Below are 15,000 nucleotides of genomic sequence, written 5' to 3' on the forward strand. Positions count from 1 at the left end.
AAGATCACAGCCCTGTGACACGAATAAATCCCATTAAACAAAGGTGGGGAAATCTAACAAAACACAGACTTATCGATGTAACTGAACTCAGGACCTTTATGGTGTTCTGCAAATTTCCACAGCCGTAACAATATAAATATATATATATATATATATATATATATATATATATATATATATATATATATATATATATATATATATATATATATATATATATATATATACTGTACTATGTAGGGAGATCAGTGGTTTCATTTGTTAAACCACCTCTCTGTTCTTGAACATGCCAGGCTTCGAGCATTAATCGTCAGTGTTTGTTGGGCGTGACGTCCAGTATGTGGGTTCCTCCTTGGTCTAGTTGACCCCGTTTGTATGTGGTGCTGTGCAGTTGCTGGCTGGCCTGTGTTACCCAATCACATAGCCCTTTTGTGCTCATCCAGTCGTGCATGGAGGTTTCTGATATATGACTCTCCGTAGTCCTTGCACCTGGTGCTGAACACACCTGGCTCATCACTATCCAGTATTGCATCTTTCAGTTTAGTTAAAACACCCCGAATAGTACGTCGCGGTTTGTAGGCCACTACAATATGTGCACTTCACATTATTTTTGCAACTCTCTTTTATATATCTGAATAATAAGGTAACACATACCTACCAATCAGCTCTGGTTTGTTGTTGGTTGTATTACGCCTTCTAAGCCCCTGTACCAACCTCCTGTCAAAGCCGTTGTTCTTTAAGATTTCATGTTCCTGTTAATGAATTAATGCCACTTCATACAAATTGAATTAACTAATTGATTAATGCTCCGAAGTCATCCATAACTTTTTGAGATATCCTGTTCAGATGCAGACAGACAGACAGAGAGACTGGTGAAAACGCAACCTCCGCCCACCTTAGGTGGCGCAGGTAAAAAGTCCATTTTCCCATTGCCATCATCACAATGAAACTGTGAGGGTTTCTGTATTTGTTTACTTAAAATCAACTTGGAGCTTGATTGCATTATCTATGTGATGTCATCATAAAAAACATGCGCAACCGAATGAAGGAGGGGACTGGGACCATACTCCGTGCAGAGCGTTGGTGCTGCCGAAGCAGTCTCCTTGGCTATTGGACACAATCCTGGACGGGTCGCCACTCCGACACAGTATACCAGCATGCTCGCACTCATTTTGCTAACCTCGTTAGGATGACAGGCCGAGTTGACCCCACCTGGTATTAATTCAACAGCTGAGTGGGATTTGAACTCAGGAACCTAGGATCCAAAGCCCACCACCCTCACCATTAAGCCAACACCAGGCATAACTGAATGAAGCATCACTCGTAATACCCATTCAAACGCAATAGGCTTCTCAGATGAAAATGATAATGTGGACAAATTGCACATAATTTTTCTGGGTAAGAGAGCATGTTTGCAATGTTTTGCAATGTGTTGACAGCCTTCATTTCAATTTTTTTTTTCACTAGCATGGGCTGAGAAGCGTGGATACAAAACAGCTCGTGCTGCCCGTAACGATGTACATCGTGCTGCCAACAGCCTGCTGCGCTTGGCACTGGATGGTCGTCTGTGCGTCTACACTTTGCCACCTGGGTACACCGACAATAAGGGTATGTCGCTACTCCTTGTCAAAAGTTATATCTCTGTGGTGGTCGGGAAGAGGGAGGGACGGCAGGGTGGCCAGGTTGCAAGCAATATATTATACACTGAGATGGCCCATTGCAGCTAATGCCTGCAAACCTACTCCCTTTAATCTATTTACTCGGCAACCCTTCTCCCATTCCTCTCTACCCCTTTACACATTTTCCTCAAAGCCTTCATCCATAACCATTTGTTCTCTTTATCCCACTCTTTTCTTTCCACCTTTGCCTTCTTCCACCCTATTATCCATTCCCACTTGTATCCCTTCTCTCAACACCTTTGCTACCCCTTCACCTACTCCCCTTAACCTCTACATGCATCAACCCTCTATCCCTTCACTGTTTTCCCCCTCAACACTCCCCCCTTACCTATTCATCTACTCCCCCATATCTTTTCACCCACTTTCCACCCCACTCACATGAGCTTTACTGATAAACGTGTGGCATCTTAACGGATGTTGACAACAGTGTTACGAGGCTTTTTCACCCAAAAACCTGAGATGTTCAGTGCTGTGCAAAACTTTGGTTTATTCAAATGATATTTATACTTTTATGGTAACTTCATCAAATAATTATCAGTGATAACAGTGCGATGTGTTTATTATTGTAAATTAGCAGCCTTTATAATCGCACGTGAAAAAAAACTGCTTCAGTAAATAACAAGAACAGTGTCATTTTATAGTATCAGTCAATACTTTGTGTCTGCCCTTTGCTTTCTTGAGTGCCATTGCTCTTTTACCCCATGCTTCCTCTATATGACTGAAGCACTAGTACTAGTACAGGAATATTGTGCCAAATATCCTGTAATACATGACAAAATGACAAAATATTACAGGATTATAAAAGGAATATTGTGCCAAATCAGAGTTGCTACAACAAACTTGTGGTCAGTATTGAGGAACTGAGCACTCTGTAGACCCTTCAGATCTGAATCATCGTCCAGTGACCATCAACGAGCACATGGTCAATCTCCTTTGCCACATCACCAGCATTGGAATACCAAGTCCAACGATGAGCCTGTAGGAGCTGAAACCAAGAACCAGCCACCCTAAGTCCATGACTTATAGCAAAGTCAAGGAACTTAGTGCTATTCTGGTTCACTGTTCCAGACCCATGAGGACCAACACACGTCTCATAACCATCCCTACCAGTTCCAGTCGATGCATTGAAATCCCCCAAGACTGGAAGTGTATCTCGTCTGGGGCACTGATCAACCACAGACTCTAGCATGGCGTAGAATGCATCCTTCACAGTGAGATCACTAGCCTCAGTCGGAGCATAGAGACCAGGGAAATGACACCGAAGGAGTGATGAATCCTTAGTCTCATACGCTCGTTGACATGTTACCTCAATTATCATTGGGGTCAGCTTATTGGACACAGCTACAGCAACTCCTTGGGTATGGTAACCATCAGAGTGACCAGACCAATAGTAGGTGTAACCACCCACCATTATCTCGCCGCAATCTGGTCTCCGAACCTCAGAGAGTTCTGCAATACCGATGTCCAAATGCTTGAGCTCAGATGATAACAGAGACAGGTGATCATCCTCTCTTAAGGCTAGGACATTCCAGGCACCCACCCGAAGGGACCGCCTCAGGTTAACCCAAGGAGACCGCCGTCTGGTGGACGACACCTCAGCACCACTCCGACACACTCTCCTGCAATCTGACCCGGGAATGTTACCCCGTGGTTTCCCTCCTATCATCAAAGATTGGGGGTCCCGAAGGCTTTGCCCCAATCCCGTCATCCGGTGAGCTGCCCTGCGAAGGGAAGCTGCGCAGGAGGTACTCCCACGGAGTGGGTTTTCAGATTTCTTTGCATTTTTGTGTTTTGCGGAATGAAGGGTTTTACGGTGGCCGCAGTGCAAATCCTGCCACCAACCTCCTAATAAGAAGTAACCCAACTGCAGGAGGACGTCCACAGACACAGTTGGGCACTAGATATGGATGGACGTTGGCTCACAAGGAGCTCCTCCGCCGTTTGACAGGTTTTGTTTTTAATCTTGCTGGGTGTCCATATCCAAACACCCTCCTCACCAAAAAAAAACCTGGTGGGGGAGACGGTTTCGTCGCTGCCAGTCGACCATGGAACAGGTTAGTACAGGTTTACATGGTACCTGTAGCAAGTCACAGATCTAATCTGGCCTGACCTGACTGACTTGAAGGTAACTGATATTTAATTGACTTTCACAGAAATTAGAATTATCCACCAGTACACTATTGCACACTTCTAACTTCCCACAAATGCTTAATGGGATATATCACTACAAAAGTTAAAATAACCCAAACTTTGTGCAGTACTGCATTTAATATATCCACCGTTTTTTGTTTTTTTTTTAAATCTGTGGACACAACTGAGACTCCCCCCCTCCCCCTTTCCTATGCACATTACATTATGCAATCTTGTTGCCTTTGATATCTTAATATAAATGTAGTTTGTTTGAAAGTGGAACTGTTGATTGGAACTCAAAATATGTCTTCCCTGGTTATCTTCTGCCGCACAGCTTTTTGGGAACATCATCCTGAGACGATGGCCCTGAAGCGACTGTTGCAAGTCCAGAAGAAGAGGCCTGAGCACACAGGCAAGACTGCTGACAACTGTGGGATTGAAAAGAACAGTGGGCCTCTGTCATCTGAGGACGATGAGATTGAGCTTTCAAGTTCTGAGTGTGCAGATGATAAAAGCAATGATGCAGATGAGGAGGAAGAAGGTGAAGAAGAGTCGGATGGGCGGAGACTGCATTTCAAGAGGGTGGCACTTTCAAGCAAGCCTTGTGTCAGAACAAGTAATGCTTTTGCTATCCTGGGAGAGGATGATGCATAAGTATTTTTTGGGGGGGAAGAGGTGTCACTGCTGAGAAAGGGGGGGTTGGCTGGAGTCAGTGGGGGTGGGTAAAGAAAGGGAAGGAAAGGAATAGTTTTGGACAATGCAGATTCCTTAGTTATTATTGGAGACATATTTATGACTGGAAGAGAAAATGTTTCTTTTAAATGCAGACATTGTGATTGTGCAATTGATCTCGCACCTTAAGCCATGAGTATTTTTCAAATGTTCAACAATATACTATATTAGGTTTGTATTTTCTCTTGTTGGTGTGTGGTGGCAAAGTGGTCTCTCAACTTCTGGTTGGGCCCGGAGTAAAAATTGGAAAAGGCGATTTAAAAGTTTCATAAATACTCTCGCTAAACTTAAGGAATTAAATCATTCCCTTAAAGGGAGGTGGGATCATAAAAGTACGAGTTTTACTTCCATTCCGGCATTTTATTTCCGGTAGTTTACCTTGCTTCACCCTACTTCCCAAAGAAAACCTTCCTGTTTGTAGTTCACGTGAGAACATCATCAGAAGATGCAGTTCCTTTTCCCCCCCAAAAATAAATAAATAACCCACCACATTGAACCTGTTCACACTATAATTGCATTGCTTGCTATTTGTTGCAAACCTCACATTCAACACTATTGCAAAAGCTCAGTTTCCATTGTATCGTCCGTCTTACTCTGTGAGCACATCTGGTTTTGCTATCAGCATAAAACCAAGGGAGCAAATGTACATGCAGAAAATGAATTTATTTCCAAGGCAGATATTTTGTCAAGAAAATCTTGTATGCAAAAATAAATATACACAATTTACAACTGACTTCTTTACATTTTGGATTCAGAATTGAATAAGAGCTTCAACAAGTCAGAGGGGCAGCAGCAGGGGTGGAGGAGTGATCCCAATTCTCGCCTGCATTTGTGCCAGTGGCTCATCCCAGTACTTCTCGTAGTACACGTTTAACACACAGCTGGATGAGGATCCACAATGCAAGGCCCATGGCAGCAACTTCGACACCAACTCGAGCCGTTTCCTACAGTGCAGATGTAGCTTTGTTGAGTCGGAGGATTTTGGTTTTTATTCCACTATAACAAAATTTATACAGTAATTGAAATGTAGTGAAGACATCATCCAATTGGGCAGAGCTGATATCGACCTGGAAGAGAGTTGAAGGGGACCGAATACTGATCCAAGTATGCACATGGGTAGTCCTGTTTGTACCGCCTCAAATATCTTCACAGTCACTTCTCCTGTGGATGCACGAAGCACTCGTGTTGACATCATTTCATATGTAGCCTATGGCTGCTGGTTGTATCATTGCTGGGAGCGCAGCTGTTCTGCTGATGCAGTGCTCAGTTTCCAACTCATGAAGTTGGTACTCATTTTGCCGACCTCGGAAGGATGACAGGCTGAGTCAACCCACCTGGTGTTATTTCAATGACATGACAAGGGCTCAAACTCAAGGCCCTAAGATCTTAAGCCAGCCTCCTCAACTGTTAAGCCAACACCAGGCTGTATTGATATTAAAAACTTTTGGCGTGCTACAACCGTCATCCACAACCACACAAGCTCACCCAGCATGTTGATGGGCATTCCCAGCAGTGTATGCATAAAATCATGGATCTCACGATATCTCTGCATCACATAGGCCAGGTCTGCGTCGTCGACAAAACGCACAGGTGCCCGAGAGTCGGGCGTCACATGCTACCGGGAGAGGAGAACACGTTAACCAGTGAATGGCTGGTCTTCGTTTTCGAGAATGCTCTCATTAGCATGTGTACCATGTGACGAGTATAAATTTCTCAACTGAAAGCATGCAAAAGTATTGTGCTTAGACAAAGGCCCTCCTGTAGGCTCAGCCTGTTTCATCATAACCAATCTCTGACTTGTAATCATGGTGATTCTTTTTGCAGGAGTCATTTTGGGGATGGAGAGAGTGGTTTTTGTCTTCCCTTATTTCCTTGAAGTGTCAAAAACGAATGCTTAAGGGATCGCAACATATGCAGGCAAGTGAGTACTTCTGCTGGGAAGTGTAACTTTAACTTTTCATGGTCATCACAGAAGTAAATGTGATTATAACATGAGTTTAATACAATAAACATTAAATAAATACAAATGTACACTACCGGTTAAAAGTTTTAGAACACTCCCATTTTTCCAGTTTTTACTGAAATTTAAGCAGTTTCATGTTTCAATGTACTCTGAAATTAAAGCAGAGAACAAATACACAATTGCAGATAAAAAAAGAAATCATGGAATCGTTTTGTTGAACAAAATTTAATCTAAATTTTTGACTCGTCAAAGTCGCCACCTTTGCAGATATAACAGCCAAACATACTCGTGGCATTCTTTCCACAATGGAAATCAAATATTGTTTGGAAAGTTCTTCTCAACACTTGCAGAAGTTCCCACAAATATGTTCCACTTGCAGGTTGCTTTGCTTTCACCCTTCTGTCCAGTTCATCCCAAACCGGCTCGATGGGATTTAAGTCTGGAGACTGTGCTGGCCATTCCATGATTTGAAGCCTACCGTCTCGTTCTTTTCTTCTAAGGTAGTTCTGACATAGCCTGGAGGTATGTTTTGGGTCGTTATCTTGCTGTGGGATGAACCCCTGACCAACTCAGCGTAGACCAGAGGGTATTGCATGGTGCTGCAAAATGCTGTGGTAGCCCTTTTGGTTGAAGGTGCCAGTCACTCTGTGCAAGTCACCGACTCTGGATCCAGCAAAAGAGCCCCAGATCATCACGTTTCCTCCTTGCTTGACAGTTGATGTGATGTCACACACGGAGGAACCATCCTTTCGCCAACTCGATGGCATACAAAAACCCTGCATGATGAACCGAATATTTCAAATTTTGATTCATTGGTCCAAAAGACCTTCTTCCAGTTTTTAGTAGTCCACTGGCGGTGCTTCATGGTCCAGGCAAGCCTCTTTTTCTTATTTTGCCATCTTAGCAATGGCTTTCTTACTGCCACTCGACCTGTCAAACCTGCAGGAGTCGGGAGACTCAGCTCGAAGTCTTCTCTTCACAGTTGAAACTGAGACTTCCTTACTTCGATCAGTGTTAAGCTGTGCTTGAAGCTGCTGTCCTGTGAGCCGCCTATCACGCAAGCTGTTGACTCTCTTCTTGTCAAGAAACTTGTATTCTGATTGTGTTGTGGCTTTGGGTCTGCCAAACCTCTTCCTGTCAGTTTCCTCCAGTTTCCAAGTGCCTTTTGATGGTGTAGGAAACTGTACTCACTGACACCTTGGTTTTTCTTTGCAATTTCTCTGAAGGAAAGACCTACACTTTTAAGGGTTATCATGGTCTGTCTGTCTTCCTTTGTTAATTGTCTTTTTCTCACCATTATGATCGCAATATACTACTTCCTGCAGTGCAATATTGTCCAAGTAATGCTTCAGAGGGTGTAGCAACACAGTCTGTTCCAACACTGCTTTTATACAGACAGAGGGTTTGTAACTAATCAACAAAAGTTGGGACACCTGTAGGAATTGTTTGCATCAACTTTCAAGGCATAATTTACTTCCATTGCTGCAGAACAGCTGCAGTTGCTAACCCATTACTTGTTCCCTGAAAGGGGCCTTTTTTAACAACTCTGAAATTTACATTATTTTGCAGTTTTTGGTAACCTAAACTTTTTTTTGTTAACCTCTGGCAGTTTATCGCTTCGCTTTGTACCATTTCAGGTTATTCACTGGACTTGAACTGCTTAAATTTCAGTAAAAACTGGAAAAACGGGGGTGTTCTAAAACTTTTGACCGGTAGTGTTGCTTGGGTTTGAATCCCAACACAGCTATAAAATGATATTGTCGTGTTTCACAGGCAGGGTGATTCATCAACAGGTGTGCCGTCGCTCGGCTGGGCATTAAACTTGGCGTCACGTCTGCCGGCATTATTTTATTTGGTGGACGTTAAAGATCCCACAGTGTCCTTCACGAAGGGTGGGCATACTATCGCCGGCACCCTGAACAGATTTTTTACAAGTTTATATTGATCAATTGCTAATTGAAGCACTTGCATCAATTGGCAAGCTATGTCGCCACGTGATTCAAAACTCTCACGACACCGTGCTGATCGTGGCATCACTCCGTATAAAGAGGCATAAACACCTAGAAATGCATGAGCACTTATAGGTATACTTGTATAACACTCATTGTCCTTAACCAGTCCTTAACCAGAACTAGTCAACCTGAGCGATAATTTCAAGTCACCTTGAAAAAAAATATAGCTGAAGTTTTGCAGATTAAATGAAGCACTATTGTGATGTACAAAGATTATGCAGTATCACGATTCAGATATTACTATTCGTTTATGTCAATCTGAGAAATGCCTTTGACATTCAGTAAAAGCTGATATCCATCGGAACAAGGAAATTTCTCATGCCGAGAAATGAAATGTTGAAAGGGTGGGCCTCAGGACCGATGCACCCATTTTTAGAAGCTTAATTTGTTATCCAGTATGAATCCTCTCACAACTCTTGGCAAGGTTTTTACTTAAACAATGTTCCATTTCCAGTTAAAAACTTGCGTGGTCATCGAGGAAGCGGCTGTATGCGTATCCAAAAGTATCTGGTGGCAAAGACCTCAGACGAGGTATATCCAACAGAGATGAATTGATGCGAGGACGCTCCCTGTAAAGCACACGTGCACACATCTTTTGGTATATGTATCCTAAATTCATTATCAGTTAACTCGCTCATTACCTTTGCCACCGAAGGTGAAAGAGGGTTATGCTTTTACATCTGTCTGTCTTTGTTTGTTTGTGTGCAGGATATATCGAAGAGCTGTGGATAGATTTTGATGAAATTTGGTCGACAGGTTGGCTGTGTGACGAAAAATTCATTTGATTTTGGTGAAGATCCAAGATTTTTTTCAGTGATTCTTCACCACTGAGTGATGGGGCTAAAAACGATATACTGTTGGACTCAGCTATTCACGGGGGATGCGTTCCTGGAAAATGCCGTGAATGTTGGGGCATTGTTTCAATGGGAAAAAGGGGGATAGGTTCCCCGGCGGTTCGTGTTTCATAAAGGAAAAATCAAAAGAAAATCCCCTGAAAAACCACAAGTACGCCCACAAAAAACTGTGAAAGCGCCCCCCAAAAAACCATGAAAAAAAACACGAATAAGCCTGCGAAAAAAACAAAAACAATAACCCCCGCGAATATGCAAAGCACAGGGCTGCGAATGTAGTAGCAAGTCGTATTTTATCAATCGTGAATGCATGGGGTCCGACAGTGTAACATATTTCAAATCATTGTGGACGTGTTATGACAATTTGGATGAGTTGGTTAGGTGACAAGAACAAGCTGATCAGATTTTGGTTGGGATCCGGCTGCAGATCCAGCCCATCAGTGGGATAGAAAACGCAAACTGTTCACCTTGGCGGAAGTATGCACTCCACTGAGTGCCGTTCTAGTTTAATTTGCACGACGAATTGGCATACCATCCTTTTTATTCCCACGTTATTTTACTTTAACACCAAGAAGCTGATGAAATAAAACACAAACGTACTGTAGGATAAGGCGCCCCTCTGGATCTCGGAGCATTTTCTGGTGGAGCCGAGAAAGGGCAGATCCACCGGTCACTTCCCCAAAAACGGCAACCATGTCTGCGAGGAAATACACCAACCATTTCATGCAAACAAAACTCTCAATTTGGGCAAATACAGGGACCAAGCACTAGCTAAGGGGACCATTTCTTCTTTTGTTTCATGTAAGAGCGAAGGCAGAATGGAAGGGAACAAAATGGGAAAGGGGAAACACCAGCAGCAGAGTAGAAGTGAGAGCAAGATAAAGGAGAGGGGAAAAGGGCACTTGAGGGTGAATAAGCTGCAAGAAACAGCAGTAAGAGGAAGGGGAATGTGAGAATGAAACAAAAAGAACAAACTAATCGACAACTAAGAAACGAAAAGAGATGAGGGGGAGGGAGGGGGTCAATAAAATGGAAAAGGGGAGTGCTTGGGAATGCGTTCATTTGGGGGAGGTAGAAGAGATCATAAGTATGGATGGGGATGACCTGAGATAGTGGTGAACAGCTGTATTCAAGCCGTGGAGCGAAGAAAGGGGCAGACCAGACTGGAGAAGTTGGTTCCATAAGTGAGAGAAAAGAGGAACAAATGAGTGGAGGTGAGCAGTGATCTTGGATTTTGTGAGTTTAACAAGAAGAGAGTTACTGTCAGATTGTATGCACCCTGCAGACTCCTGGGTGGGACAGAGACAAGAGTTGGTAGAGGGTGCAAGATCATAAAGGAGGCGGTAGACAAAGACCACTGACGACAGAATACAGAGAGGCCACCAACGAACCTGTGATGCAAAAGTAACAGAACGAGACACTTCATCGTGGGAGATTCCAATGATTTTGAGGGCCTTGCTTTCCATGGCAACAAGAAGGGCAAGGTGTAAAGCAGAGTGTCAGCAAAAATAGGACAGCACTACTCCATCAAGCTGCATTAAGGCCTTGTAGGTTGACAAAAGTTAAGACTGACCAAGAAAAGACCTTGCATAACGAAGGATGCTCAGTTGGCGACTTGCTTTGGAGTCCATCTTGGAAATGTGATCTGCCCAAGAAAGATCATGCCTGATGGTGAGGCACAAAAGTTTGAGTGACAACCTCTTCCAAGTGGTTTGTTTTGTAAGTAGACGGGAGGGTTTGTCAAATGCATAACATGCTCTCATACAAGCCTCGATGTTGGATACAAAAAAAAAGGTCCTTTTGGAGAGACAAGTTGAGGGTGTGGGATTTGTCGGGGTTGAAAAGAGATATTCCCAAGTGTTGAAGCAGTCCCTGGTTTGAATGCCAATATCAAGCCAATTTGAATTGAATGCCAATATCAAGGTCTGCAAAGGGGGAAGAGGCTGCTGCCTGCCTGTCTCAAGGATGAGCAAAGATATGGCACATGGTGGAATGATAAGCAAAGAGATTGGCAGGATTTTTTTTAGGGAATCAGAAAGATGATTGATGAAGACGAACAAGACACTGCTTTGGGGCATTCCAACCTTGATACGGAGAGGAGATGAGAGGATCCGCTAAGAGCTACATGCTGAATATAGGAGTGGAGGATGTCAGTGATCCATGAGAGGAGGTGGCCTTGAATGCCAGAATTAGAGAGTTGAGATTGCAAGGTGGGGGTGCCAGACTGTATGAAATGCTTGGGATACGTCCAGAGAAATTGCCCCGATCTCATGTCTGAGATGGAGGACGCCCATCAATTGTTGGGAAACTAGAAACAGCATGTCCAAGGAAGAGTGACCTGCTCTGAAACTGAACTGATGATGTGACATTGTCATGCTAAGGAAAACAATGGACGAGGTAAAAAAAAAAAAATTTTCTCTCAACTCTACATTGCACTCTGTCCTTTTCTCTCAACTCCAACCTGAATATATTTTCATGCTCTTTCTTACAGTCATTCAAAAAGGGCAGCACAAATCAATCACCAATTGTCTTCCTTCAACTTACCAAAGTATGCAATTTGGTGTCTGTCTGCCAGTCTGCATGCCTGTGGACGACACATTCGGTCGTACTTATCCCATGCCAACTAAACTTGCCAGGGGGACTGAGGCTCAAAACCAAAGGTTGTCGATACTGCACTCTGTTTGCACGCCCCAACCCTCCCCCTTCCGAAGGTGGGACTGATGGGAATTATCTACATGAATGTGTATCATGTAGCGCTGTTCCCAGTGGTGGTAGGAGAGGGTATTAGGAGTGACTTTTCAGAGCCCTTAATTGTATCATGAGTAAAAGGCCTTCGCCTTATTTTTGCACTCGCTTACCCTGATGTTGCTTTCAACTCGACCGCCAAAGATCCGGAAGAATCGTCATGTTTTATTGTCCTTTTTCCACCTTGGGAGAACACCATGTTAAGATGTATAGATAGCAGCACGACCGTCGTGACATTATCGTAGCGTTTGAAATCCCTGCTCTAATCTACATGGGCACTGCATCAGCAGAACAGCCACACCATCAGCCAATGATGCTACCCCGCAGCCGTGTGCTGCATACGAAAGAAGAGGAAGATTTAAACCTGTACCCTTTATCACCAATGGTCAACTTGGCCATTGAAGTGCAGATCAGCTTGAAATTAAACATGAGGGAGCACCTTGTAGGATGAGAAAATGAACACCTTGCAAAATGAATTATACAAAAACGTTGCTTGTGATCCATTTTCCTTCGAGGAAACGCGTTATGCACGGTCGATGACGGCAACGCACAAACGAGCACAAAGCAGCATAAAAAAACAAAACAGAAAATACAGGACAGACAATGAGCATCGCACCATGGCGGTACGGGTTGTACAGAGACATCACGGCAGATCCTACAGCCAGTGTCGCCTTCTGCAGAGCCGATGTGTTCATGTGGCCTGGATACAGGCCCTCTTCGTTGTGGACCTCCGCGCCAGCAAGTGCAGACAGTCGTGCAACTCCTGGCACATGTCCGCACCGATTCTTCCGGACACCTGATGGGAAAGAAGAGTTACCATTTCACTTCCAACACCCCGTCCCTGAGATTTATAATGTTCACAAACAAAGATTAGACAGTTTGCAAAACGAGTCACCTTGAGCGAGAACGCATTTCCATTGTGTGCTACCAAAGACACGAACAAACTTTTTCATCAAGTTGTATTGGCTGTGTCGGTGAACTTTTTCAAAACCAGACGAGACAAATCCGTAGCGGGCAAGAACCAAACAAGAGTTATCAGCAGGCTTTTTGAAAAACAATGAGGGGGGATATTGTGATCATGCCATCTCCTCCTAAACGGTCGGGCAGAGATTCACCAAACTTGGTAGTTATGATCACCAAATGGCATGAAGGTGCGAGAGCAGTTTTATTTCATTTTGGGTGACTAGTTATTTATTTATTTGTATGCAGCCTGCGGCTGCTTGGCTACATCATTTTCTGGGGCCACGGCTGTGCTGCTGACGCAGTGTCCCCTGTTACCAGTAAGCTGGTACTCATTTTGCCAACCTCAGAAGGATACTCGGCCACATCAACTCACCTGGTATTAATTCAACGGTGAAAAAAAAAAACAGAGGCTTGAACTCAAGACCTGAAGATCTTGAACCAACCACCTTAACTGCAACACCAGGCCTGATTTTGGGTGGTGAGGATATGCATTTTTAAGTTGGAGATTGTGAGGAGGAAAGTCAGTTACTGACTTGCCGGATTCTTCTTTCATATGCAGCACAAGGTTGCAGGTAGGGCTCGGCTGTGGCCATGATGCTGTGCCTCGTCGGGTAGCGCAGGAATTGGTAATTAGTTCATGGTACCAACGGCAGGATGGCTTATTTAAAGTCCATCCAAGCGACGGCACACACATTGATGAATGAACCAGCTTATCTGAGATTCAAACCCGGGCTACTTGAGATTCAAACCCGGGCTACTTGGGATTCAAACCCGGGCTACTTGGGATTCAAACCCGGGCTACTTGGGATTCAAACCCGGGCTACTTGGGATTCAAACCCGGGCTACTTGGGATTCAAACCCGGGCTACCTGGGATTCAAACCCGGGCTACCTGGGATTCAAACTCGGGTTACCTGCGATTCAAACCCAGGCTACCTGGGATTCAAACCCGGGCTACTTGAGATTCAAACCCGGGCTACCTGGGATTCAAACTCGGGTTACCTGCGATTCAAACCCAGGCTACCTGCGATTCAAACCCAGGCTACCTGCGATTCAAACCCAGGCTACCTGGGATTCAAACCCGGGTTACCTGGGATTCAAACCCGGGCTACCTGGGATTCAAACCGGGGCGACCTGGGATTCAAACCGGGGCGACCTGGGATTCAAACGGGGCTACCTGGGATTCAAACCCGGGCTACCTGAGATTCAAACCCGGGTTACCTGGGATTCAAACCCAGGCGAACTGGGATTCAAACCCAGGTTACCTGCGATTCAAACCCAGGCTACCTGCGATTCAAACCCAGGCTACCTGCGATTCAAACCCAGGTTACCTGGGATTCAAATCCAGGCTACCTGGGATTCAAATCCAGGCTACCTGGGATTCAAATCCAGGCTACCTGGGATTCAAACCCGGGTTACCTGGGATTCAAACCCAGGCTACCTGCGATTCAAACCCAGGTTACCTGCGATTCAAACCCAGGCTACCTGCGATTCAAACCCAGGTTATCTGGGATTCAAACCCAGGTTACCTGGGATTCAAACCCAGGTTACCTGGGATTCAAACCCAGGTTACCTGGGATTCAAACCCAGGTTAGACGGCTTCGAGGCGAGCGTGCACACCTCCAGGCCATCCTGCCAGCCTCATCATCGGTTGCTTTAAAGGAGATATCGAGGAAACTGATCCCAATGGAGACCGTTGGAGGCTCGTCCCCTGCACTGTATTATCTCCACATGTCGTCATTCTCTCAAAATCCTCTCATTCATCCCCCCCTCCCCCGCACTTCGATTTAACTCAACTAGTGAAACTTGAAATGACCTCTCGCCTGGAGAATGCAAGGTGAACACAACCTTCCCCTTTCAAATCGACACTTGCACCACAAACGGACACTCACGGAGGAAGGAGCTGTGTCGAGAAGCCTTCCTCCCT

At 44.5% G+C, this 15,000-nt stretch overlaps 2 protein-coding genes across 4 annotated transcripts in view; one reads left to right on the forward strand and one right to left on the reverse strand.

The window, feature by feature from the left end:
• Positions 1–8,989, forward strand: part of GNL1 (G protein nucleolar 1) — a 79,405-nt gene extending 70,416 nt beyond the window's left edge. The window contains exons 12-15 of one of the 3 annotated variants that reach the window (XM_085845230.1): positions 1,468–1,608; positions 4,144–4,425; positions 6,366–6,462; positions 8,282–8,989. In XM_085845230.1, the coding sequence (XP_085701356.1) occupies positions 1,468–1,608; positions 4,144–4,425; positions 6,366–6,439 (497 nt within the window). In that variant the 3' untranslated portion in view covers positions 6,440–6,462; positions 8,282–8,989. Of the gene's footprint in view, positions 1–1,467; positions 1,609–4,143; positions 5,271–6,365; positions 8,084–8,281 lie in introns of those variants that run through there. The other 2 variants (XM_085845222.1, XM_085845240.1) reach the window with 2 other exon arrangements.
• COQ4 (coenzyme Q4) overlaps positions 5,186–15,000 on the reverse strand; it is a 10,091-nt gene continuing 276 nt past the window's right edge. The window contains exons 1-7 of the mRNA XM_085845249.1: positions 14,966–15,000; positions 12,729–12,908; positions 9,968–10,064; positions 8,983–9,085; positions 6,027–6,156; positions 5,609–5,702; positions 5,186–5,485 (exon numbers count right to left, since the gene is read on the reverse strand). The exon at positions 14,966–15,000 is cut by the window's right edge and continues 276 nt beyond it. Of these exons, the coding sequence (XP_085701375.1) occupies positions 5,320–5,485; positions 5,609–5,702; positions 6,027–6,156; positions 8,983–9,085; positions 9,968–10,064; positions 12,729–12,908; positions 14,966–15,000 (805 nt within the window). The 3' untranslated portion in view covers positions 5,186–5,319. The remainder of the gene's footprint in view (positions 5,486–5,608; positions 5,703–6,026; positions 6,157–8,982; positions 9,086–9,967; positions 10,065–12,728; positions 12,909–14,965) is intronic.

This window comes from Eptatretus burgeri, chromosome 1 (genome assembly GCF_056783735.1).
Source record: "Eptatretus burgeri isolate ZD-2024b chromosome 1, Ebu_testis_v1, whole genome shotgun sequence".
Classification (NCBI taxonomy): Eukaryota; Metazoa; Chordata; class Myxini; order Myxiniformes; family Myxinidae; genus Eptatretus; species Eptatretus burgeri.